This window comes from Phaenicophaeus curvirostris, chromosome 1 (genome assembly GCF_032191515.1).
Source record: "Phaenicophaeus curvirostris isolate KB17595 chromosome 1, BPBGC_Pcur_1.0, whole genome shotgun sequence".
Classification (NCBI taxonomy): Eukaryota; Metazoa; Chordata; class Aves; order Cuculiformes; family Cuculidae; genus Phaenicophaeus; species Phaenicophaeus curvirostris.
The window spans coordinates 90,141,920-90,168,110 of NC_091392.1; the positions used below are offsets into that span (position 1 = coordinate 90,141,920).

At 44.6% G+C, this 26,191-nt stretch overlaps 2 protein-coding genes across 3 annotated transcripts; one reads left to right on the plus strand and one right to left on the minus strand.

Annotated features, from left to right (window-relative positions):
* The first annotated feature begins 64 nt into the window (after nucleotides 1–64).
* Nucleotides 65–15,343, plus strand: CCDC181 (coiled-coil domain containing 181). Of its 2 annotated transcripts, none has more exons than XM_069867702.1 (6): nucleotides 65–1,059; nucleotides 6,229–6,389; nucleotides 6,957–7,931; nucleotides 10,291–10,437; nucleotides 13,706–13,860; nucleotides 14,475–15,343. In XM_069867702.1, the coding sequence occupies exons 2-6, from the start codon at nucleotides 6,252–6,254 to the stop codon at nucleotides 14,635–14,637; spliced, it is 1,578 nt and encodes a 525-aa protein (XP_069723803.1). In that variant the 5' UTR covers nucleotides 65–1,059; nucleotides 6,229–6,251; the 3' UTR covers nucleotides 14,638–15,343. The 2 variants fall into 2 exon arrangements, with proteins under 2 accessions (XP_069723803.1, XP_069723811.1); XM_069867710.1 differs by lacking the exon at nucleotides 65–1,059 and adding an exon at nucleotides 4,786–4,888.
* Nucleotides 15,344–16,166: 823 nt separating this feature from the next.
* On the minus strand, nucleotides 16,167–26,160 carry BLZF1 (basic leucine zipper nuclear factor 1). The gene is made up of 7 exons (XM_069867719.1): nucleotides 26,109–26,160; nucleotides 23,193–23,249; nucleotides 21,650–22,089; nucleotides 20,779–20,978; nucleotides 19,717–19,845; nucleotides 18,924–19,143; nucleotides 16,167–17,611 (listed from the first exon to the last, which is right to left on the minus strand). The coding sequence occupies exons 2-7, from the start codon at nucleotides 23,209–23,211 to the stop codon at nucleotides 17,426–17,428; spliced, it is 1,194 nt and encodes a 397-aa protein (XP_069723820.1). The 5' UTR covers nucleotides 23,212–23,249; nucleotides 26,109–26,160; the 3' UTR covers nucleotides 16,167–17,425.
* Between the last annotated feature and the right edge of the window lie 31 nt (nucleotides 26,161–26,191).

Consider the following 26,191-nt stretch of genomic DNA (forward strand, 5'->3'; position numbering starts at 1 on the left):
TACTCTTTTTTTGCAGAACTCTGTGAAGTGTATTGGGTCTTGTGCTAAGGAATCTTAATTGCTGAGCAGCTCAGAAATACAACTCACTCCAGCCCAGTGTGGACTGGTTCATTGTGAGAGAAAACTGCTTGCTACTGGTGCAGGGTTACCCTGGTCAGGAAGCATCGGTCTCACTGAGGGTGACTGTAAGGGAAAGCAGGCTGAAGTTTGCCATGCAGCAGAACCTTTCTATTTGCATCAACCTAATCAGAAAAATGAAGGCCTTCAGGGAAAAATACTGTGAACTCCCCATTGTGACACACCCACACCTGTGTTGGAAAGCTCTCCCTGTCCTGTGCTTCTAGGAAGGAAGACTTGTACCTGATAGTATAGGCTGGGCTGGAGGGGAACGTGCTCTCTGAATATCTGCTGCCAGTTTGTTGTAGTTTGGTGTGGGTAGTAACCCAATGAGCCCTCTGCACAACACCAAAACCAAGAGAAAATGAGTGGGCTGAGGGGAAAGGGGAGGTCTAGAAAAACCCATTCTTACAGGTATTGCCTTGAGAGCTTTATTCCTGGGGCAGGAGTGATAGGACTGTCAGCCCATCAGGCTTGCTCTGAATTTCATTCATCTGCCTTCTCTGGGTGAATACAGGAGTCAGCTGTGCAGGGATGAGCTTCTTGGCAGCGTGAGGGTTTAAAAACCTGCTAGCGTAGGGCAGGAAGGTAACTAGTAGCTCATAGAGGTATAGCATTACATTCTAAGATGGATTCAAATGTTTCGCGTCTCTGGAGCTGGTGAAAGGTGCTGTAACAAGAATCCTGAGGCTGCTTTTCCCTGCGAGTGGTACAGGTCCATGTGAACGATGACAATCCTTCTTGCTCCTCCCATCGCATCCTGCCACACTGCATACAGCTGAGCGAGCTGAAAAGGAACACCCTGTTACTGTCAAGGAGCTGAATTCCTGCGCTTGTGAAACAGCACACGGTGTGGTTTGATGGAGATGAGATAAATACTACGCACTGCCTGGGATGCTGTGGCTCTTCCTTTGTTCTGGTTGATGCTGGGGGCTGCTGGAGGTGAGTGCTACCACTGAATCTGTGTACCTGGCACCGGGCTTGCTGTGATGCTGTAAGACATGGCACAGTTCCTGGGCTTCGGGATCGCTGCTGGGGGGGGAGGCTGGGTGCTGGTCTTGTTCTGTCTAAAAGGTGAGGAATAATAAGAGGTGCCAGGGGCTGCTGTGTCAGCCCACCGAGGCATGGCAGGGTTACTCTCAACCAGGCTGTGGCTGCATGCATGTTTGGAACAGCTAGCTGCTCTGGCAGTGCTCCTGGGGAAAAGGAAGGGCTCTGCATGGAAGTGGTTATGTTTTGTTCTCTACTCGTGTGATCATAGCCAAGTACTGGGAAGGAAAGAGGGACTTTGGATATGGAAGGTGCAGGAGATTAGACCCTGTTCCCAGCAATCTTTGACAGTGGCAACTGTTTCCTACACAACATACGAAAGGCGTTAAGGTGCTCCTTTAACATTGCTTTGGAGGTGCTACGCTGCCTTTGTCTGTCAAACACACTCGCTCTGTGTAAATCGGCGCTCCCTAAACACAGCGTCTGATGCATTAGTGACATAGGAAAGAGCAACCAACGTGTCGGGGTCTGTCCTTGCATCCCTGCACTGCTTGGCTAGTGTTTCCATTGTGCTTTTTGTTCCATATTCTGTAGCTCCCTCACAGATGGGAGCATCTGAAAACCTAAATTTAATGACATATGGGTTAATGAATGCATGCATGAATTTAGATTGACTTAAGATATTATGTTATCGATATCAAGCATCACAGCTCAATCTTCCAGCAGCAGGCTCTGATCCTTGTCCTACAGTCACATGGATTTTAATTAGTCAAATAAAGCATCTCTGGTTAATGAAAGGGGTGACACTGACTTGTAAGACGAAAGACAGTTTTACGATAAAAGCAGAGCATAAAGCTTTGAGCTGTGCTGAGTTCTCTTTGTTTTAGTCTGCTTTGAATGTGTCAAATGTGTGAAATGTGGAAATCAGAAGTTCAGTCTTCAAGCACAGGATCACTGCATGACCCTGGGTGAGGTCAGTGGTTGAAGTTTTTCCAGGTACCGTGGGAACCTTTGCCAAGCATGTACCTGACTGTTATCTCAGGTAAATATCAGGGAGCCCTTCCAACCCACCAAAACCGACATCAAACACAATTTCTCTTCCTGGCTGCATGGTATGGGTTTAGCAGAATCCCTGAGGCGGTGGAGTCCAACCTCCTCCTGCTGGGGTATGTGGCCTATGATCACAACTGTCTTCAGAGACCTCCTGAACCACCACCTTGAAGGGGTTTAGCTTTCTGCACCATGTTAACTTGGAGTTATCACTCTAAGAGTTATCAGTGTTGTGGCTACATTTATTCATGGCTGGGTTTGGCCCGTATTTTCTTCCATTAACACTTCAGTGTAGAGCGTGCCACCCTCCTAGGTGTGTAGCCTTCTGGTGACTTTTTAGGTTGTCTTCTTGGGGTCATCCCCCCAAATGAGGTGCTGGGAAGCACCACGCAACGTTTCATGAGCCTTTGTCACCATGGAGGCCACTCCCTCCACCTTTCCAGCCTTACCCAAGGTAATTTAATGGCCTCCATTGTATTTCATGGTGTAAAGAATTGGGATAAAATCCCAAGCCTTGAGGAACGACCAGCCTTAGTTCAAGTTACACATCTTGGCTTCGCTTCTTCCAGCCCTGCATGGCTAGGGGAGTAGCCTTGGCTCTGGCATGGAAGGTCCCCAGCAGTGTGGTGTTTCCCCTTGCTGTTTGGTGGCTTTTTGCAGAAGGAGCTTTATTTAGAGCAGGCTTTGGTGGGGTTTTCCTCCTCTTTTCACATTTCAAAGTTCTGGAGTGATGTACGATTGATGAAAAGGAGCACCACTTTGGAGATGCAATGCTACCTTCATTGATGAAAGCTCAAATTTTGACACCAGAAGCTTTCAGTCTGATCAAATTGCTCATCATCAGCCCATGCATGAATAATACAATACAAATACTGCTGATGCTGAGGCTGCTCCCAAACAAGTGCATAATTTAACAGCAGCAAAAGCAAAACATCTGGGATGCATCAAGAAGAGTGGGGCTAGCGCAAGGCAAATGCAGAGTCCTGCACCTAGGGAGGAATAACCCCACGCACCAGTACAGGTTAGGGTTGACCTGCTGGAAAGCAGCTCCGTGGAGAAGGACCTGTGAGTCCTGGTGGACAGCAAGCTAACCATGAGCCAGCAATGTGCTTTTGTGGCCAAGAAAGCCAATAGTATCCTGGGGTGCATTAAGATTACTGGTGAGCAGGTGGAGGGAGGTTATCCTTCCTCTCTGCTCTGCCCTAGTGAGGCCCCATCTGGAGTGCTGTGTCCAGTTCTGGGCTTCCCAGTGCAAGAAGGACAAGGAACTATTGGAGAGAGTCCAGTGGAGGACCACGAAGATCACAGAATTAGAGAATGTCCTGAGCTGTAAGGGACCTATAAGGATCATTGAGTCCAGCTCCTGACCCAGCACAGGACAGCCCCAACATTCACCCTGTGTGTCTGAAGGCATTTTCCAGATGCTTCTGGAATATTGTCAGGCTTGGTGCCATGACTCCTTCCCTGGGGAACTGTTCCAGAGCTCCCCAACCTCTGAGCCAAGAACCTTTTCCTGATATCCAACATAATCCTCCCTGGCATATCTTCCTGCCATTCCCTCATGTCCTAAAGACGATTAGGGGGCTGATGTATCTCTCTTACAAGGAATGGCTGAGAGACCTGGGTCTGTTTAGCCTGGAGAAGAAAAGACAGAGAGGGGATCTTATCAGTGCTTATAAATACCTAAAGGGCAGCTGTCAAGAGGATGGGGCCAGACTCTGTTCAGTGCTGCCCAGCAGCAGGGCTAGAGCAGTGAGGGGCGGGGTGAGAAGTGTTGATCTGCTGGAGGGTAGGGAGGCTCTGCAAATGGATCTGAACAGGCTGGACCACTGGGCAGAGTCAAATGGGATGAGGTTTAACACGGCCAAATGCCGGGTCCTGCACCTGGGGCACAACAACCCTGTGCAGTGCTACAGACTAGGAGAAGTCTGTCTAGAAAGCTGCCTGGAGGAGAGGGACCTGGGGGTGTTGGTTGACAGCGACTGAACATGAGCCAGCAGTGTGCCCAGGTGGCCAAGAAGGCCAATGGCATCTTGGCTTGTATCAGAAATGGCGTGACCAGCAGGTCCAGGGAGGTTATCCTCCCTCTGTACTCGGCACTGGTGAGACCGCTCCTCGAATCCTGTGTTCAGTTCTGGGCCCCTCACCACAAGAAGGATGTTGAGGCTCTGGAGCGAGTCCAGAGAAGAGCAACAAAGCTGGTGCGGGGACTGGAGAGCAGGTCTTATGAGGAGCGGCTGAGAGAGCTGGGGTTGTTTAGCCTGGAGAAGAGGAGGCTGAGGGGAGACGTTATTACTCTGTACAACTACCTGAAAGGAGGTTGTAGAGAGGAGGGAGCTGGTCTCTTCTCCCAGGTGACAGGGGACAGGACAAGAGGGAATGGCCTCAAGCTCCACCAGGGGGAAGGTCAGGCTGGACATCAGAAAAAAGGTGTTCACAGAAAGGGTTATTGGACACTGGCAGAGGCTGCCCAGGGAGGTGGTTGAGTCCCCTTCCCTGGAGGTGTTTAAGGCACGGGTGGATGAGGTGCTGAGGGGCAAGGTTTAGTAATTGATCGGAATGGTTGGACTCGACGATCCGGTGGGTCCTTTCCGACCTGGTGCCTCTGGGAGAGGCGCGCGGGGCGGAGCGCGGGGCGGCGGGGTTTGTCCCTCTGGGGCCGCCGTCGTGCGGCGCGCGCCACCGCGGGGAGGTGAGCGCGCGGCGGGCCGCTGCCATGGCAACGGCGGCGGTGAGCGCGGGGGCGGCGGGGCCGGGGCTTGGTAGGGCCGGGTGGGGAAAGGAGCTGTGGGATCGCGCGGCCTGAGGGCCCTTGCAGGGAAGAAGTTTTTCCTGCTATCTAATCTGAACCTCCTCTGGCGCAGCGTGAGGTCGTTCTCTCTCACCTATCACCTGTCACCTGGGAGAAGAGACCGACACCCACCTCGCTCCCCGCTCCCTTCAGGCAGCGACAAGGTCTCAGCCTCCTCTTCTCCAGGCTGAACAACCCCAGTTCCCTCAGCCGCTCCTCATTGTTCTCCAGACCCTTCACCAGCTTTATTGCCCTTTCCTGGACATGCTCCAGCCCCTCAGTGTCCTTCTCGTACTGAGGGGCCCCAAAACCCCAGTTAGATCAGAATTACCCAAAGGCGGGTCTTCCTGCACTTTGCAGCATTAGCGCCTCATTAATAAGACTGTAAATAAGCCTTTCTTGCCATCAGTTAATGAAGATGATGAGAGGTAAAGATATCTCCTCTTGTTCTACATAGATAAAGGACAATAATTTTCAATTCTTAAATTTTACTGTTCCGTTGCTTTCTTAGTACATGGAGGAACCCTCCAGGAAGGCCGCTGTAGGTGCTGACCCCTCCTTGTAGGGCTTGTTTTCCCATCCCTTCAGCTTCTTTGTCTGCAAGATAACAGAAGTCTGTCACTGTCTCCCTCTGCTTCTTGTAGCTGTTCCCAAGTGTAACCCGTGTAGAGGTGTTCTTGAGCTTTGCAGACACTTCAGTCACAGGACCCCCGAGTTGGACTAGAAGTAGGTGAAAATGAAGACTTGAGATTTTCTGAATATTTGTGGTCAGTATTAAAGCTGAAGCACTTCAATCTTTACCTCATAACGCCCTAAATAGAATAGGAGCCGATACGAGGTTTTCTGAAACAAGGTCATTAAAGTGAATGTATCTCTTCAGCTGTAACTACTTCATGTCACAACAAAAGAGCCTGATTTTTATGCTGCTCAGCTTTATTATATGTACCCTAAGTAAACTGAACAGTTTTCAGTATTTATATTCAGTGTCACAAGCTGGTTTGAGTGTGTTTTGTTTAACGGCACAATTCGGCTTGGCAAGGCATCGAGTAAGTCACCTTGCTCTGCTTTGCCCTGGTAGGCAGAGCTGGAAATGCCAAAAGCTTTCATGTTCATAAACTGTTAACGATCCTTAGCTCTGAGGTGCCCTGGCGCTATCATCTAAAGTGGTTGTTTTGATAGAGCTCATGAGCCTGATGTAGCTACTACAAGATATATTAATGTTCTACGTTTGTGTGTTACTAGAGTGTTGGAACGATTCTTTTTTCCTCTCCTTTTTGTAGTGTTGCTCTAACACATCACCAAAATGAGTGAAAACGAAAACCAAGGAGATCCAGCAGATATGGGTGATTTAAGAGAATGTGAAGAATATGAGGATGACTTTGAGAAAGATCCTGAATGGCTAAGTAATGAAGAAGAAAAAGAAAACCTTGGTGAAAGAGAGGTATTTGTTAAATTAAATGCTAGTTGTCTTATTATGAAGAAAAAATTGAGTGATATTTGGAATCATAAGCACAAAATTCCATGTAATTTGAAAAGTGTAGACATATTCACTGAATTTTGACAAGAAATGTTATTTGGAATTATATTGAAAAACAGCAAACTGGTTAGTTTGCTGAAAATTGCCTTGGAACAAAAAGTTCAGTGTTCATTGAAAACAATACGTTTGTTTCAAAGGTACTTCTGGGTTCCTTTAAGTGTTTGTGCAACACATGTTATTTTGTTTTTATGCTGTGTTTAACCAAACTCTGCTTCTACAGCAAACAGATCACGGATCTGTTTGCTGTAGAAGCAGAGTTTGGTTAAACTTTGTACAGGTGTGAACATGGAGAAACTGTAAGAGAGTTGCTAGTGCCAAGAAAAAAAGCTACTAGTTATGATATGTACTATTTGACAGCCGGTTTTAGAAGTAGGGTAGTTAGTACTGGTCTTCTCTCTCGCTAGTGCCTTTCTTTTTCTCTGATACTGCCTTTTATTGGGAGAATAGACTAGTTTATTTTTATCTTTTTAGAATCCTGAAAAAAATGAAGAGGGTATAAAAGCACAAGTTTTTAAAGTTGCTGACCAGCTTGAGGAAGATGCTGAGAAAATGGAAGAAAATCCAGATCAGCTTTCAGAGGCAGATGTAGATGCGAAGGTGAAACCCTCCAATGAAGAGAGTTTGGAATCCCAGTCTGATATGAAAGAGGGGGACCATGTATCCGATACTGATAGTGAAAGCTCTACCCAGGAATCCAAGTTGGAAAACCAGCAGGAACTAGATGAGGAAGAAGATGAAGAAATAAAGCGTTACATCTTGGGAAAGATTGAACAAGCCAACAAGATATTGGAGAATCAGGCTCCCGTGGATCAGAATAGAGAACGGAAATTAAAGTTTAAGGATAAGTTAGTGGATCTTGAAGTTCCTCCTCTAGAAGATGCTGAATTCTGTAAAACTGACCTTGCAGGAGATGATGACATTTCAAACAAGCTGTCTCGGTTGCAAATTTCTAATGAAACAGGACAGGAAAGTGCATCACTTTCACCACATGCTGGCAAGGATGAGGAAAATAAGGATGGTAAAATACTGGTGGAAAAAGATGGGAAATTTGAACTCTTAAGTTTACGTGATCTTGAAAACCAGGGCTCTTTGCCCCCTATAAGCGTTTCTTTTAGCGATATTGAAACTCAACGTTTGTCTCCAAAATCACGCTGCAGTCCTCTCGGCACTGTCTCTGGAATGAAGGAAGTACCTCCAGTGAGACCAGGAGCACATTCTTTTTCTCCTGGTGGAGATGAGGGCGTGCATGTCCCTAAGCCTCCATCTAACCCTAAGCGTCGTCCAAATTCTGCTCTCAATGCTGCAAGAGGCCTGGGGAGGCGGAAGATGCAACTGAGAGTGCAGTCTGCAAACATGCCCGTGAGAAGCTCCACTTACTGTCTTTCTCCCAGACAAAAAGAATTGCGGAAGCAGATGGAACAAAGGAGAGAAAAACAGAGGAAAGAGGTAAAAATACAGAGGCAGCAAGTAGCAATCATCCTGTTCCTCTGCGTGACACATACAGGACGTTTACTCCATTTTTTCTGTGATAAAAGAGGCAGTGATAACAATAACAGCAATAATATTAATTCTCTGGAGTTTGTACTGAAATCTCTCAAAACTCATTTCCTTAAAAGAAAAAAAAATAGGCAGAGTGGCATAGGATCATGCCTTGCTCGCAGGAGAAATCAAGTATTTATTTAATATAGCCTTGATAAATAGGCTTCTACTGCCATATTGTGTACTTACTGCTTTTGCTTATTGACTCTCTTTCTACCTAGGTTCCATTACAGGCCCACTGTTTACTGGAACGTAGCACCCGGTATCGTATCTCCGCAGATTACACTGTTAATTAACATTACACTGTTAATTAACATTTACCACATTAACGCAGGTGCACATTTGGGTGCTGATGAAGTATGTAACAGGCAATTATCATCTGGGAGAGTGTTCAGTCATAAAATAAGATTTACACAGGGGAATGACCGTGAGAACTATGAACAAAGCGGGGTGTGTTTAAGATGTATGGAAGGTACAGATGACTTCAGAAGTGGCATGCCTTGTTGCTTGCATAAGATGCATGCAGGTGAAGTCATATTGACCAATAATATAACTGGATAGTATTTTCCTGTAAAGGTTTTGCATGGATAAGTGTTGTAGGAAGTTTTCTCAATGGCTTAGTTGCAAAGTAGGGCTTTTTCCCCCTTTCTCTGTTAATTGATACTACTTTTCCTTCTTATTTGGGCAATACACAGAAGATAAAAAGAAGAAAAAAGAGAAAAGTGAAAAAGCAGAAAATATATAATGAGGCTATTCTTGTAGTTATAAAGGCAGTGTTTAGAAAGAAAACAAAGATAAAGTCTATTTTAGAAAATAAAACCAGTAACTTCTGTATTACTGGGAAAAAAAAGAAAAAAAACTTCTAATTTTCTCTCAGATCCTTATTTGGAAAAAAAATAATCTTTACTAGCAAGTCAGCCTCACAGCTGTAACAGGAATTTCAACAGACTTTACCAAAGATTTTAAAAACTTCCATTTTTTTCTTTGCCTTGCTTTATGATTGTACAGTTACAAAATGGTAACTTACCATGTGTGTTGCTCTATAAAACCAGCATGAAGCATCTACTATTTTTCTGTGCCACGATGCTGTAAGTAAGCTGGCTCAGTAGCTTCAAAGGTTGCTTTTTGTCCGTGGAATTAGGTCTAGCCTGCCTCATTTGAAAAGTTTTCTGAATAATGAGGGGTATGAAATGTGAGGACTCACTGATTCGCACACCAGACTAGATCACTTGCCACTTTACTCTGTGTATTTAAAGTAAAAGGTAGTGTGGTGGAGGTAAGGGACATTATTTTCCTGACAGTGTATGCTAAATTTCTTCCTCTGTTGGCTGACTTAGGAAAAGGTAAGAATGTATTTCTTCATTCTTGAATAGAATTCTTCCATTCTGTGATGGATTTCGCAGGCATGAAACATTTCTTGACATTATTGGAATCCATCTGCTTCATTTTGGTGGAGTTTCTTTCATTTCAGTAAATTACAGATTATAGATTCAGAGGATAGTCCAAAAGTTGTGTGTAGGTGGGAGGAACTTCATCTGTTCACAAGAGTAGATTTCCCCAAGTGTTGAAGTGAATGGTGATTGTAGCTTTTGTGTCAGAGAGTCAAAACCTGGTAAAATGGCCTCATCTTTCTGAAGCATTGTTTGGAAACCTTTCTCTTCCTTGTAGGTACTTGTTGTTAGCTAAGATGTGATTAATAATTACAAAAAATTCTTGGTTTTGTAAAAGTCAGTTCATTTTGTAAACTTGAAAAAAACATTGAGCTATTAATGCTCATTTGGTATATACAGTACAACTTCATGTCCAGAAAAAAATCCTTATTTATAAGATATGTCTGCATTCCATGGGTAGTTAAATATCCTTTAGGGTTTAGTGATCCATCAAGCCTGAGAGCTGCATTCATTTTTAAAGTGCATCAGTTTAAACCAATTTTAAGCCAATCATCAGAAGTACTGGGCAAGCTTAATTTTAAGTCTTCACCTGTTGCTATTGAAATATATGTGAGTTGAGTTGTCTCGTGGAACTCACAAACAGGATTAGACTAAAAGTATCTGAACATAACATGAAGCACAGATGTGCTTAAGCTCATTTCTTCCTAAAAGTAGCATCGACTGTCATGCAGTCTTTTAGTATTCCTGTTCCATCAGTATTTCTGTGTCTCATATAATTCAAATCGCTTATTTATTGACTATTGTGTCAGTGAAGGCCTTTGGAGATCAAGATGATTCTCAAAAACTAAGTTTATTAATTCTTAATTCTTTTCAAGGAAGAAGAAAGGAAAAGGGAACAAGAAGAACAGAAGAGAAGAGAGAATGAGATGGTTTTTAAAGCTTGGTTACAGAAGAAGAAAGAACAAGTGCAAGAAGAAAAGCGGATTCGTCGTACAAAGGAGCTAGAAGACTTGAACAGCAAAGTAAGCTCTCCCTAAGGTAGAACTGGGATCTGTAGTGCTCTCATTAGACAAGAAAACCAAATGCTAAGCCTGTTTTTCTTAGTGAGGTCCATGAAAATTGAGAGTGGCAGGAAATGTTTTTGTGACATTGTTTTCAGTGGAGAGCTGGACTGACTTGCATGCTTAGGATTGTTCCGCTTGGCAGGGCAGCTTGGGTCGTAGCAGCTGCATGGATGAACATAAAATCACAGGAGAAGCAGTGGTGCTCCTTTTTACCAGGAGATCGCCTTGATTGAACCCAGCAGTGAACAAGCAACCAGCAAACCCATTGGTGTGTATTCCTTACCATCCAAACTCATTGGCAAGCGGTTAGTGCATGTGACCTGACCAAAACCTGGAGATTCAACCTTGGGTAACAAGCAAGAGGAACTGGAAGCTACCTTGCTACTAGAAAGCTATGATCTAGTTGCCATCACAGAAACGTGGTGGGATGAATCCTGTGACTGGAGTGTGGCTATTGACAGCTGCAGGCTGATCAGAAGGGACAGACTGGGTAGGAGGGGTGAAGGTCTGTCCCTTTGTCTCAGGAAAGGGATAGAATATGAAGAGCTATCATTGAAGAGCAGCCACAAACAGCTTGAAAGCTCATGGGTCAAAATCAAAGATGGAACAACCAATGGGAACCTTGTGCTTGGTATATACTACAGGCCACCCGATAAAGGAGAGCCAACTGATGAAGTCTTCTTCCTCCAGCTACAGGAGGGTTCACACTTGCAAGCTCTCATCCTACTCAGGGACTTCAACCACCCTGGCATATGCTGGAAAAGTAGCACGGCAGGCTGTAGGCAATCCAGGAGACTCCTGGAGTGCATTGAAGATAATTTCTTAGTCCAGCTGATGGAGACCCCAACCCGAGGAGATGCAATACTGGACTTGATGGTCACCAATACAAGTGAACTCATCAGTGACATTAGGATTGGAGGCAGCCTGGGCTGCAGTGATCCATGCATTGGTGGAGTTTGAGGTCCAGAGGGATATGGGTCAGGCGAGGAGTATAGTGAGGACCCTAAATTTCAGGAAAGCAGACTTCCAGCTCTTCAGGGAGTTACTCAGTAGAATCCCCTGGGACATGGTCCTTGGAGACAAGGGAACAGAACAGAGCTGGAAAATATTCAAGGATGCTTTCCATAAAGGGCAAGAGCTCTCAGTCCCTGTAAGCAGAAAATCAGGCAGAGAAAGGGAAGAAACCGCCATGGCTGAGTTGAGTCCCTGGTGACTGGAAGAAGGGTAACTTTGTGCCCATTTTTAAAAAGGGTAGAAAAGACGACCCTGGGAACTACTGACCTGTGAGCCTCACCTCTGTGCTTGGGAAAATCATTGAGCAGATCCTCCTAGAAGTTGTGCTAAAGCACATGAAGGACATGGAGGTGATTAATGGCAGCCAGCATGGCTTCACCAGGGCAAACCCTGTATGACCAACTTCTTAGTGGCTTTCTGTGATGGGGTAACCACAGCAGTGGACACGGGTAAACCAGTTGGCCGTGCCAGCAGCTGGGATGCGCAACAATGGCTGGGAGAGAGCTTTTACTGTCACTTCTCCCAAGGGACAGGGGACAGGACGAGAGGGAATGGCCTCAAGCTCCACCAGGGGAAGTTTAGGCTGGACATTAGGAAAAAATTTTTCAGGGAAAGGGTCATTGGGTACTGGCAGAGGCTGCCCGGGGAGGGGTTGAGTCACCTTCCCTGGAGGGGTTTAAGGGACGGGTGGATGAGGTGCTGAGGGACATGGGTTAGTGATTGATAGGAATGGTTGGACTCGATGATCCGGTGGGTCTCTTCCAACCTGGTTATTCTATGATTCTATCTGGACTTCTGTAAAGCCTTTGACGCAGTCCTCCACAACATCCTTCTCTCTAAATTGGAGAGATATGGATTTGATGGGTGGATGATACAGTGGATACAAAACTGTTTGGATAGTTGTATTCAAAGAGTAGTGGTCAATGGCTCAAAGTCCAGATGGAGATCTGTGACAAGTGGTGTCCCTCAGGGGTCCATACTGGGACCGATGCTGTTTAATATCTTCATCAATGATATTGACAGCGAGATTGAGTGCACCCTCAGCAAGTTTGCAGATGACACCAAGCTGAGTGGTGCAATTGCCACACTGGAGGGATGGGATGTCGTCCAGAGGGACCTGGACAGGGTGGAGAAGTGGGGCTGTGAGAACGTCATGAGGTTCAACAAGGCCAAGTGCAAGGTCCTACCCCTGGGTCAGGGCAATCCCTGATTTCAGTACAGGATAGGGGATGATGTGATTTAGAGCTGCCCTGCAGAGAAGGACTTGGGGTGCTGGTCGATGTGAAGCTTGACATGAGCTGTCAATGTGCGCTCACAGCCCAGAAGGCCAACGGTATCCTGGGCTGCACCAAAAGAAGCCTGGTTGAGGGAGTTGATTCTGCCCCTCTATTCCTCTCTTGTGAGACCTCACCTGGAGTACTGTGTCCAGTTCTGGAATCCTCAACGTTAGAAGGATATGGAAGTGTTGGAACGGGTCCAGAGGAGGGCTACAAGGATGATCAGAGTGCTGGAGCACCTTCCGTATGAGGACAGGCTGAGAGAGCTGGGCTTGTTCAGCCTGGAGAAGAGAAGGCTCCGAGGAGACCTCATCGTGACCTTCCAGTACCTGAAGGGGCTACAAGAAAGCTGGAGAGGGACTATTCATCCCTTGTGGTGATAGGATGAGGGGCAATGGGTATAAACTGGAGAGGGGCAGATTTAGGCTTGATGTAAGGAAGAATTTCTTCACTGTGGGTGTGGTGAGGCACTGGAACAGGTTGCCCAGGGAAACTGGCTGCCCCATCCCTGGAGGTGTTCAAGGCCAGGTTGGATGGGGCTTGGGTAACCTGATCTAGTGGAGTGTCTCTGCCCATGGCAGGGGGGTTGGAACTAGGTGATCTTTAAGGTCCCTTTCAACCCAAACTATTTTATGATTCTATGATTCTGTGTTTCAGATGCTCTGTTCAGAAGTTCCTCTGTCTTGTAGTGATGGGCTTGAAAAGCTGAATTCAGTATTTTCCAAAACATACTGCTTTGAATGCTTTCTTATGTATATATTCTGTGCCAGATTAGCATAGGCGCTAGTTTGATTATAAAAAGTGTGTTTTGTGGGAGATGCCAGCAGAGTTAAAAAAGTATTACAATGTGATTCATATAAAGGTCTTCTAGTGATAAGCTTTGTATGTGTATATATCTCTGTCTGTCTCTCAATACCTATCTTTGTTTTCAATAGGAGAGGAACAGGAATCCAGAAGAAGCCTTCAAGTTATGGCTTAAAAAAAAGCACCAAGAACACATGAAAGAAAAACAGATCGAAATTTTGAGACGGCAAGCTGAGGGAATTGCCTTATTCCCAAGAACGGAAGAATGCAACAGAGCATTTAAAGAGTGAGTAGGGCCATTCTTAGGGACTCCTATTTGAAAATGCTGTAGTCTCTTAAGACTGTAGTCATTTTACGGTGCATCTTAACTGCTTTACTTACTGGTTTTGGGTTGATTTTTTTTGTTTTTCACCATCAAGGTGCTGTTACAACCACACACCCCAGCAAAACCACATCAGTCCCGTGATGTTGTTTGTTCACTGTTGGGAAATCACAGCTTGTCAGAACCTAAGCTAAAATAGTGAATTGCTGCTGAAAAAGGGAGATCTTTTTCCTCTGCCCCTTTTTGCCTCTTCTGGAACAGACTTGGATTGATTCAGTTCATGAAGCAAGCAGAAAGTTAATCTAAAGAAATTATTCCCGCCACCCTGAGTCCATGAATTGAATCAGCTCAACAAAAAGAGGAGGGTAGAAGTGGGTGCAGAAGCAGGAAAATTGGAATGGAAAAGTAGTGCCTCCCATGTTTGGGAGTGGGAGGCTTGTAGATTGGTTCAGCCGCGACAGCTAACTTTATCCTACAGGACAAGGTGACTTGTTAAATGGGGGCAAGTCTTTGAACAGATAATGTAAAACTTTCAACTGCAGCTGTCAGTACTTCTAATCCTCTTTCTCTCTCCACAGATGGCTAAAAAGAAAGAGAGAGGAAAAACGAGCAGAAGAACTGGCTGCTAAAGAGAGGGCAAGGCAGCTCCGATTAGAAGCCAGAAGGGCAAAACAGATGCAGAACATCCACTGCATTAGTTCAGAGGCTAAACCCTTTCGCTTCACAGGCCATTATGGTTGAAAGTTTTGATGTAAACACAGAGTTCTTGGTGACAACCCTCTTAATGTTTATGGCTCAAGTTTTTCCTCTTTACAGCTACTGACTTTTTGTGGTGTTTTTAAAGCTTTCAATCAGTTTAACAATTCCCTTCACTGATTTTACTGTCTATTTATTTGTAATTTTGTTGAAAAGCCTGCTTTTATGTCTAACTCAGGGATCTTCTTGGTTTGACCAAATCTAAAGAAGCGTGAGATCAATACGCAAGGGTGGCAAATACACATTTCTGTCTTTAAAAGGCACTTTATACTCAACTCCACCATGAATTCCTGGATGCAGGCTCGTATGTGAAATGTTGCATTTTTGCTGGATTAATATTGCTGTTTGCTGCTGCCTGTGATGAAGACTGTACAAGGTGTTGTGTTGTTGGAAAATGCTGCTTCTTGTACCACCTACTCCCTAGTGATCTGTTGACCAACTGTTAATTCTGGCTGGACCAGAGGACTAGCTCTAGTTCAGGGAAAGTGGTTATGGAAGGCTAACACATATGTGAATGTGCAACAGTTCTTGAAACTTGTTTTCTGTAAGTCCATATTCAGTAGTTTTCTAGTCCATGGAATCAAAAGGCTGTGTGAATTATGACCTTTACCAGTATCAAGGGAGCTGGATTGCTTGTATTTATTATAATAAAGTACATCCCCTTACCCTGAGCTCATCAATGAACAAGCTGAGGTCACTCATGAAATTGTAAAGTTAGTGGAAGATGGGGAACGTTCTGTCCAGCTCTGCCTCCAACAGATTTAATGATCTGGCATTGTTCTTACATTTTTCCACATTCAGAGTGTTTTCTGGAAGTCTGCAACAGAACCTTTTATGGGTTTTGGAGGTAGGCAGGGGCCTGTCAAGAGTTCTGGTATTTTACGAGAGCGGGCTGTGCTGCAGCTTTCAGCAGCATAGATAAAGGCCATGGATGTGAAATGAAGGTTCTAGATGCTAATGAGAAACAACTGAAGAAAGCTGGGGAGGGACTGTTTACAAAGGCTTGTAGTGATAGGTCTAGAGGCAAGGAGTATAAACTGGAGAAGGACAGATTTAGACTAGATGCAAGGAGAATTTCTTCACTGGAAGAGGTTGTCCAGGGAAGTTGTACATGCCCCATCCCTGGAGGAGTTCAAGGCCAGGCTGGATGGGGCCTGGTGGGAGGTGTCCCTGCCCACAGCAGGGGGGTTGGAACTGGATGATCTTTAAGGTCCCTTCCAATCCAAACCATTCTAGAATTCTATGATAAGAAACAGCTGCCTGCCTTCTTCCTGCACTCTCCTCTGACACCAAGGGCGAGAAATCCTTCTTATGTCTAGCAAGCAAATGCAAGAAGAGGTTTGCAAAGGTTCACAGTATCTCCCCAATTTTAGTAAAGTACAAAAGAAGCACTCCTTGGTTCATTACCTCAGACCAGGAAAGGGAAGGGCTTTACAGTTCAGTGTCATTTAGCTCCTTCTGTGCTGCAGAAAATACAGTCAGAGCTAGAGCTGTATTAAATTCAACATTGCTACTTGAAAGCAAGCAAAGAAAGTTTATTGTAGTTTTCTTCATGCAAACCAAAGTATGGGCAGCAACAGCAAGAACTTGTAACTTACATATCCTGAGCATCATAGATTGAAAGGAAAACTAGGTAAAACCAACCATTTCACAAATTCCTTCCCCAAACTAGACATGATAAATTCGGGAGCGAAACTGAGAAAACTAAATGCATATTTGTATCCTCTTCACTTTCTGTTTAACATGTGCAACTTAAATAGGCTTCTTTAGACTTGGCAGATTACCTGCTAAAATTTCTCTTTGAACCTACATCAAGATTATAAAACCATATAAGTAAAAATATATTTTTTTTTTCAGCAGTACCAGTGCAAACTTAGTGCTTGTCTCCAGCTTCCCACAGCACCAGGGAGACCCTGGGCGAGGACAGAGTTCTAATGCTCAGTCAGGTTTCAACACTTGTGTGCTAAAGGAGGCATATCAGTCCGTCTGTGCCGAGGATCAACCATACAACAGCTTCACTCTAGAAGCTGAAACAGATGGAAAAGCCATCATTTTAGCTTTATAGGAACAAGAGTAATCTCACCCCACAGTTTTCCATAATCCGTTTTAAACAAGTTACTATTTATATATGGTAGCTAATTTCATTCAAGCTCTTTCCCTTTCTTGCCACGAGGGCTGCAACACTGCATATGCTCTTGCTTTCGGAATTTACAGCTACAAAAAATCATTGCACACATTCCTTATTACTAAATTTAAAAGACTGAACATGGACTTGGGGACAGTTCATCACTTTAGTAATAAAAAAAAAAAAAACAAAAACAAAAAATGGAGCACGGAGCTCCAGCACGGAGCTGACCATTTTCCATGGCTTTTTGTTTTGTAAACACAGCCTATCAGCACTTCACTTGCTTTGGTGTAGCTATGCTTTAGTCTCCCTCAAAAAAAAAAAATTGAGATTTGCTAATAAAACTTAAGTAAACTTAAATAGTCAAGGGCACCTCTGTGCTTTACAGATTGGACCAGCATAACATTTTTGGTCTTTGGAGAAGAAAATAAGTAGCTTTTCAGACTGAAAAGTAGTAGACGTATCCCAGAGGCTAAAGAAATCCTGTTAGTTCTTAACTTTAAGAGACAGAAGAGAAGAAAGTGCATAATTTCCAATGTTAAACCCACCCTTTATGGGGAGAAAGAGGAAAAAAAATGGAAGCCTGCTGAACCATCAACTAGTGTTATCTTTTAGAAACAGAGCGTGTGCAGTTGGACTGGCTGTGTTTTAAACGACTATCAGCTCCCCTTGACAATGGTTGCAACAATTGAAAGTTACATCTTCGTATCTTGTATAAGGGTGGAACCTTCCAATGCTTTTCTTTGTGGAAAGAAAGGAGGATGGAGAAGTCTCAGAAAAAGAAACTTCAGTTGATTTTTCTGTACATGCAGCTGGGTCCAGTACACGTAGCACCTAGGGATGGAAAATGTGAGAATGAAACTATATTTATTAAGTTTAATGGGGATTATATCCTTCTCTAACAACTAGGAATGATTTCTGCTCAAAAGCAAGGTTTTTAAAGTTGAAAACTAACTATCCATCTACCCAGACCCTCAATATAGAATCATAGGGTGGTTTGGGTTGGGAGGGACCTTAAAGATCATCCAGTTCCAACCCCCCTGCCACAGGCAGGGTCACCTCCCACCAGACCAGGCTGCCCAAGGCCCCATCCAACCTGGCCTTGAACCCCTCCAGGGATGGGGCAGCCACAGCTTCCCTGGGCAACCTGTGCCAGGGCCTCACCACTCTAATAGCGAAGAAACTCCTCCTAATGTCTTATCTAAATCTGCCCCTCTCCAATTTAAAGCCCTCATTCTATCACTCCAAGCCCTTGTAAACAGTCCTTCTCCAGCTTTCCTGCAGCCCCTTCAGGTACTAGAAGGTTGCTCCATGGAGCCCTCTCTTCTCCAGGCTGAACAACCCAAACTCTCTCAGACTGTCCTCATTGCAGAGGTGCTTCAAGCCCTCTCATCATCTTAATATAAAGATACCAAGTACTGTTTATAAATTAGTGATGCCTACCAGAAATTCAAGATTAGAATTTTTTTTTATTCTCAATAAAATCTTGTCTTTTTTAGCAGCACTGAGCAAGACCAGACAACACAGATAAGGCATTGTGATCCTCCTGCTGCTCGCTTATTATTCAAATGCTTCCAGACTGAACTGTTAAGTCTTGTTTGCTGTTTAAACATCAAGCTTCCTGCGGTGGAACCTTACCTTGAAAGACAATCACATGGCTCCTCTCTGTTTCCACCCACTTTCAACAGAAGTAATTTTTAGGGCAATAGAAACTACATCTGAAGCGTTACGAGTTATTCCTACCTGAACTAGGTCTCAGTTCCTTCTCCCACTCAGTTTAAAAACGGAATTAAGTATTTTCAGTTGGCCTTCTCTTGGCACACTAACTCTAAGTAAATTTTGACCCAGTTATTTGTGCAGCTTAGGAAAAAGAAGGAAACGGTGTCTATCATCATACTTATGTTGTTCTGCATATTATTCCACATGTGTTTTGTGTGTATGGTTGTTGTTTGAGGGGGGTTAGCAGGGTGTTTTTTTGTCTTTTGTTTTTAACAAGGGGAAACAGACAGCTCTATTCAGCATCTTTACCCCGCATATTGTTTTTTTTCTAAAGGGCAGGATATTAAGTAGTTAACACAAAGCAAGTTGCTCCTTTCTAAAAAGACAACTCTCCGCTGACAGACAGAGATGTATGAAGAGCTCTTACCATTTCAGCCATTTTCTCAGCAGGGGTATTGCACAACTCCACAGTTGCTGAAGTTTTTTTTGGACTGTTGGTGCCAACATTTCCCAGAAGATGCGAGCTTACAGCTTTGGCTAGTTTACAATTCACAGCTGCTAGCTCTGTTGTAGTGTAAGGCTGGGCACTAGGGTAGTATGTCTGTTGTCTCCCCCACTGAAGAGAAACCATCAGCTCCTCCAGCAGCCTGTGCAGAAAGCAAAAAAGCGCTATTAGTGTCGTGGGTTTTGTACTCTCTACTACCAGCACACACTATCCTTCAGAGGAACTGTCCCCTCTCAAGACTTAACTGCACACGCTAATTGTTAACCACAAAAGGAAAAAGAAGTGTTTAAAAACAAGGAGGCAAACAGGCTATCCTTCAAGGGAAGACTTCACCAACAGAGTATTTGAACACTAGTAAAACTTATTTGACATCTGGCAGGATAAGCATCAACTAGTCAATGCGGGTAGAAGAATCTGTGTGTTTTGGAGACAGACAGAAGGGATGAAGTCGAGACAGTAAGTGATTAAATAGAGAAAGCTTGAGGATATGAGGGATGTCAGTTCAACAGACCTCACACCTCCAGGGAAAGAATTAACACCACTTTGGCTCTTTCAGCTCTGAGACTGAAAAGTGACCATACTATCCATCAGCGTAATTGATCTGTGTCGATTATCACTGGGACAAGGTAAAGTTATTTGATTCCTGTCTGGCCTGGAATAAGCCGACAGAAATGAAAAGTTTGCATGGATGTAGTCTGAATTAGAAAAATCATACTTCTGTGTATCAATCATCTCTTGACGGAACTGATCGCGTTCATTCAGCAAGTCCTGGATTGCACTTTGTGCATCCCTGGTTTGACGCTGAAGAATTGCTCTGGTATTGGTTAGCTCGTCAGCCATAACCCTGCAAAAGGAATCTCCAGTAAGTACTGCAAATAAGCATTTAAAAGCTACCTTTGTTATACTATAGCCTATAATTCGTCTGTTCAAACCCAATATTAAGCTGCTGTTCTCACCCCACTCCCCCATGGAGGGAGTTACTACATATCCTTTGTAATAAGGCTGATAAAGAGCAATTTCTGTCCAACTACAGTCAATGCATGCATTAAGCATAATAATTAATATCTAGTTAGTTATATCCAAGTACAGTAAAAGATGACAATACTACTTACATATCTTGTAAGACAACTACACTTAGCAAATTAAAAGTCTAATCCATTGTTAAATGAGATTGACACCCAGACCAGCTGAAGGTTTGCTCCTGACTTCTGCTAGCCGTTATTCTATGGTTATAGAAGTAACATTAGGGATTCAAGCAGTAACACAATTGGTGTTAAATGAAAAGGTGCCCCTACTCTTTTTTATGTACTGAGCTGCCCTTCCCAGTCACTGTAAGCAGGGTTCTTAATCCCATCAACTTCTTCAGAAATTGAGAATTTTATCATACTGGGGGATAGGGATGAAAATCTAGCCAATTATCTTTAGGACAAGTCAAGACAGCTGTCCTGGAAGACATTTTTAAACCCTGAACTGCATACAGTCTATCAGATATAAGAGCTTCTCTTACTATGTTGAGAAGAACCATAGTTAAGATTTTAGGAGATTTAGGACCCACGGTATTCCCTTTGAAAAGCAGAACCATTCAGATTTACAAGCAGTTTACTTTCTTTGTACCTTTTCTGTATACTCAGATTGCATAGTAGGTGTCAATGCAGCTGTTACAGCTGTCCTCTGCATCTCTAAGTACAGCCCCAGGCATTGCCATGGCCATATATAATAAAGGACTAGAAGGAGAACACTGTTATAACAGCAGAGGGGAACAAGTGCAAGGGAGTACCTGCTTGCTAGGAATTTGCTTCGCCACACATCGCACTGTATAGACATGCGCTCCAATTGTTCAGACAACTGAGATATATTCTGTCCCAGGACTTCATTTTCTAGGATTAGCTGATTTTTCTCACGAGCCATCCGTTCAAAGTGATACTGCAGATCATCCCCAACAGAAGCAACAAGTAATTTCTTCAGCTCCCGATTCACCTAGAATTAAAGCAAACTCTTGTAATTATCAATATAGAATTAAAATCCTTTTACTTTCAGAACATATCACAAGTTATTGCAAATTGTTAACAATAAGCTGCCTCTCTCTTTTCAGAATGGGTCACATCCAAGGCAGAATACCTTAAGCTTCACAACCCACTCCAGCGAGCATAAATATTTGAGGCTAATGCACATTGAAAACATTCTTGTTTAAATTCTGACAGCATGTAGAGAGAGGAAGATTGAAAATCTGCTACAAGAAACAAAGTTTAAACGGCATTCAAGTCCTGAACCAGTAAGAAAATAAAGGATTAAACAAGATATCCACAGATCATATTATGCAGAAAATCACCAGCCCTTCTATGACAATGTTTTTCACTTGTTGGTTGAGCTGAGGAGCAAAATCTTTCCTCATGAAAGATTCCTTTCCCTGCAGCCCTTTAATGTGTCTCTCCCAGCTTCAAACCCTTGATTCTTTCACCTGTTGTGGGAGAAGCAGCATTGGATTACTTGGATGTACTTCTACTCTATCTTAGCTGATAAGTTCAAAAGGAAAACAATTTCTTTCAAGGCTGGAGTGTCACAGCAATTCTTTTTGGTCACATTCACAAACTACTTATATAAACCAAAGCAGCTCAGCTGTGTGAGAGAAAACACTTTTAACTTCTTACCTCTGTCTGCACACGCAGCTGGTTAGAGAGACCTTCTTTATCCTGTAACAACCGCTTTTCTGAATTCTGTAGCTTTACAATTGCATTTTTCAGCTCTGTCTGTTCTTTCTTGGGATCTGCAGCTCCCTCTGACTGGTGTAACGTGTCTCCTTTATGTAGCACTGATTTAGCTACTTTAGCATTTTTAGTTGGAACAACATGGGTGATGGCTGCTTTGGGGACTAAGATACGGACAGCTTCGATCTCCACTGATTTATCAGCATGTACTTTCCCTAGCTGCAGAACTCCAGGACTCAGGGAAGAGCCTGTCTTTTTATGTGGGCTATGGTGGATGTGATGGTTTGCAGTGCTGGCTCCAGTGCTGGCTTCCACTGATACTGCTGTCTGCTCTGTTTCCATGCCATCTCCAGGTCCTCGGATGGGTGATGAGGCATCATCAACTAAAATTCAGAGACAGCAGAAGGAAAATTTACCACCTTTCACTTTGTTATAGTCTCACTGTAACTCTTCGTTTCTGTACTTCAAAGTCAGATTTTAATTGCACACTGCACATGTAAAATAGTGTTTGCAGCAGTTATAACCAAGCACAAGTTACAAGAGTCCTTACTGAAGTGTGTGTTGCTCATTGAAACTAATGGTATAAGAAACAAACATATCTGAATTGTATTAATCTCCATTTCCTGCTCCCACACAAGACTATGTTGATGAAGACATGAGGAGGAGAAGAAAACTCTTGACAATATTACTCAAGCAAAATTAGGGTTTGGGTGCTGACAGAAGAGAGCAATCCCATTTTAAAAACTATAATTAAATGCAAAGCAACTATTTCCTATGTAGCTACTAACTCCTTAAGTAGTTTAGCAGACTTTTAAGTGCTACCTACCATGTCTCAGTACCAGATGAAGGTTTAAGAAAAGCCAGCAATCCCGTTCTGCTTCGTTTCTAATTAACAGACCCCGATATTCCCAGCAATACTGCATTCTGTTCTGAATTCCCCACTATGAGTGACACTGTTTACTGAAATTAATTTCACTCAAGTTCACTAAGATTTCAGCTGCATGAAATATTATTACACTGAAGTTTCCTCACAATGGGCAAACGGCGAGAAAGTTTCTTGGAGCAAAGCTACACATACTGCTTTTTTCCTCATACTGTGGGCAGCAATGTAAGCTTGTGTCCTCTCATCCAAGTAATTAATTTCAAAAATGCTGTAGCAGCACCATTATATTGCCCTACTTTCAAGCTGGCTGAAGCAGTACCAACAGGTTCTAAATACTAGAGGAGGACTGAGACAACAGTACAAGTGACAAACTTGTTTTTTGATACAAAGCTGGATTAAAAAAACCCTATTGAAATAACTGTCCCAGCCAGGCAACACCCTGATTTTCACTGCAATAATGAAGTCACATAACTACTTCCTAAAAGCCACCTAAAAGGAATAAGTTTAAAGAAATGAAGCCTGGCATACAGTGTAACTGGTCTTTAGAATTCAAGTTAAAGTACTTTTAATCCAGTCTGATCAGATATCATGTGAATCACCTACCTTTTTCTGGAGCAGTCATTTTCTCTTTAGCAGTCGGCTCTTCCTGACTACATGAGTCTGAGGAATAAAGCAGGGAGGGGGGAAATCCTTAGCAAGGCAAGAATGATAGTTTATCCTGTTTTCTAGTACAATCTCTAAACACCAGTTCAGTAGCACACTAAAAAAAATCCACAATAGAACAAAGGAAAAAAACCTCAAAAAGATAAAAACTTCACCAGGACCCAAAGAGGTAAAAGGAGGCCTATGAAATTTCTGACACTTGTTTCTTCTTTCACTAAGAGCTGGACTTAAACTCTTATCTCTTGCTCCTCATCCAGCTCCAGTTTCCATTCCTCAAATTTCTCTTTCCGGTCTTCCTCTTGTTTTCAGTGAGCTCTCATCTTACCCTCTAAAACTCTAACTGTCCCAGAGTACAACTGCACGACCATATAGAGATAATCTCTGATCATCACAGATTCAAAAGAAAGAGAAATCCCACAGTGTGCTTAAAGTAGACCAAGAGGTGAAGAGGAAACTATGGCAACTGCACTCCTGCACAATGGCTTCAGTCCTGATTCCTAATACAACTTTCTTAACAGAGCCAATTCCCAGCCAAAGCAGGAGTCAGTGCCCCGAGTGGCCGCATGTGCCAAATTTATCCCCACTTTGTCCCAAACTGCTATCTGGCCATCTTCTCCCTTAGCCAACACTAGCTGACTGTTGCCTCCTTCATTCACAGGTCCATCCACTCCCAACTCCCCAGGTCACCCATCCCCCTTTTCCAGAGTTTGCCACTAACTACATTAGTTCGGGATTTAGTATATCCCTAGGTTTGTGGGTTGTTAGGTTTTTGCCCTTCAGTTTTCCCTGATATTCAGGGGAGATCTCTCAAAGCCCGTCTTTGCTTCTTTATGTCACTAACTGAAAAGCAACTACTTTGACTTCCACTGCTACAGCTCTCTGCCCTGAAAAGATAATGACACCAGTCAGCACACTACTGCCAGCTTTCTAGAATCATGACTTGTTTTGTGGACAGCAGGTTTATATTTTGTGACGACCAGAAGACAACACAACTTTCCCTCCTTGAGCTTTCTCAAACTACAGAAAGAGGAAAGTCTTGCTACCTGTTCCTTCTACAGCAGGAGTTATCTTTTTCCTCATTTAAAACCATCCTGTGCCAATCACTACTGCTCATTCATTTTTGATTGAGGATCTCCAGTCATCTAAGGTAAATGAGGATGACGAAAGCGTAGCTGCTCAGAGAGACGTAAAAATACTCCACAGAAGACTGATAATGAGCATTTGGTCTCAGCTGCTTCATCACAGACCACCTACTAATGATCCTGCTCCTTCAGTATTCATAGAATGCTTTGAGTTGGAAGGGTCCCTTTCACAGGTCATCTAGTTTCAACTCTCCTGCAGTAAACAGGGAGGCCTTCAACTAGACCAAGTTGCTCAGAGCTTCATCCAACCCAGCCTTGAATATTTCCAGGGATGGAGCCTCCACTACCTCCCTGGACATCAGTGTTTCACCACCCTCACAGCAAAAAATTTCTTCCCATTATCTAATCTAAGCCTCCTCTATTCCAGCTTAAAAGCGTTACTCCCTGTCCTGTCACTACACTCCCTGATAAATAGTCCTTCCCCAGCTTTCCTGTAGACCCTTCAGGTACTGGAAGGTAACTATAAGATCTCCTCAGAGCCTTCTCTTCCCTAGGCTGAAGAACTCCAACTCCCTCAGCCCGTTAATATTACACTATTGTTCTTACAGCCCTATTACTTTCAAAGTCGCAATATAAAACGCATTCCAACAGGCAAAACTCCTTCACTGGTTGAATCGTCAACCACTGCACTCCTCAGCTGACATCATGCCCTGCAGAGCCCCCCCACCACAATAAACAACACAAGGAAATCCAATATTAACACAGCCAAGTCATGGCCCACAGCAGACTTGGAAACGCACCAGTGACCCAGCCCCAGCTGCACCTTGGCTCCCAGGGGCCAGGAGGTGCCCCCCCCTCCCCTCAGCCTGCTGGTCAGCTAGAGCTGGACATTACCCACTGCTCTGGAAAAGTTTTTGCAACCCAACACAGACTGCATCCTCTCCTACCCACCTCAGCGTCCCATACACCACCCACAGCCACTCTTGATCCCTGGTCCTACTGCCACCAGCTACTCTCAGTCTCTGGCCCTGCTGCCACGAGGCCGCTCTTCAGCTTCAGCCTTAGTGTGACCTCCAGCCACAACCTCCAACTCTTCTTGAGCCCCGGCCCAGCTGTCACTAGGCTGCTATCACATTTCAGCCCTATTGCCACCAGGTGCTCTCAACCTCTGACCCTGCTGCCATCAGGCCAGTCCTGCTGCCACCACCTACTCCTGAGTTCTGGTCATTACGCCACCAGGCCAGCCACAAGCTCCACCGACTCTTAAGCCCTGGCCCTGGTGCCACCAGGTGCTCTCACCTCTCAGCCCTATTGCCACCAGGTGCTCTTGACCTCTGGCTTCGCTGCCCCAGTCTCCAGCCATTCTTGAGCCCTGGCCCTACCGCCACCAGGCTGCTCTTCATCTCCAACCTTACTGCCACCTCCGGCCACAACCTCCAGCCGTTCCTGAGCCTCAGCCCTGCTGCCACCAGCTGCTCTCAACCTCCAGCTCTACTGCCACAAGGCCAATCCTGCTGCCACCATCCCACGGCCCTGCTGCCACCAGGCGCCCTCAACCTCCGGCCCTGCTACCATCAGGCCAGTCCCGTTGCCACCAGCTGCTCCCGAGTTCCGGCCATTCTGCCACCAGGCCGGCCACAACCTCCAGCCACTCTCAAGCCCCTGCCCTGCTGCTACCACCACCCACTCTCGACCCCCGGCGCTGCTGCTACCGGGCGGGCCGGCCACCAACTCGGGCCGCCCCACCCCTTGTTCCGCAGCCGCAGGACGTTACCGGAGCGCGCAGCGCCAGCACCCGCCACAACTGCCACAACCGCCGTCTCGCCTAACTTCCGCTTCCGGTCGGGGAGGGCCGAG

Bases quoted from the DNA above. Each gene is read 5' to 3' on its own strand.
- BLZF1 (XM_069867719.1), bottom strand. The intron at 20,979-21,649 runs GTAAGAAGTTAA...CTTTAATTCTAG, and splicing joins AGCTGCGTGTGCAGACAGAG to GTGAATCGGGAGCTGAAGAA. The intron at 17,612-18,923 runs GTAAGAGCTCTT...TTCCATCCCTAG, and splicing joins CTGAGAAAATGGCTGAAATG to GTGCTACGTGTACTGGACCC.
- CCDC181 (XM_069867702.1), top strand. From the start codon at position 6,252: ATGAGTGAAAACGAAAACCAAGGAGATCCAGCAGATATGGGTGATTTA. The intron at 10,438-13,705 runs GTAAGCTCTCCC...TGTTTTCAATAG, and splicing joins TAGAAGACTTGAACAGCAAA to GAGAGGAACAGGAATCCAGA. The intron at 13,861-14,474 runs GTGAGTAGGGCC...CTCTCTCCACAG, and splicing joins TGCAACAGAGCATTTAAAGA to ATGGCTAAAAAGAAAGAGAG.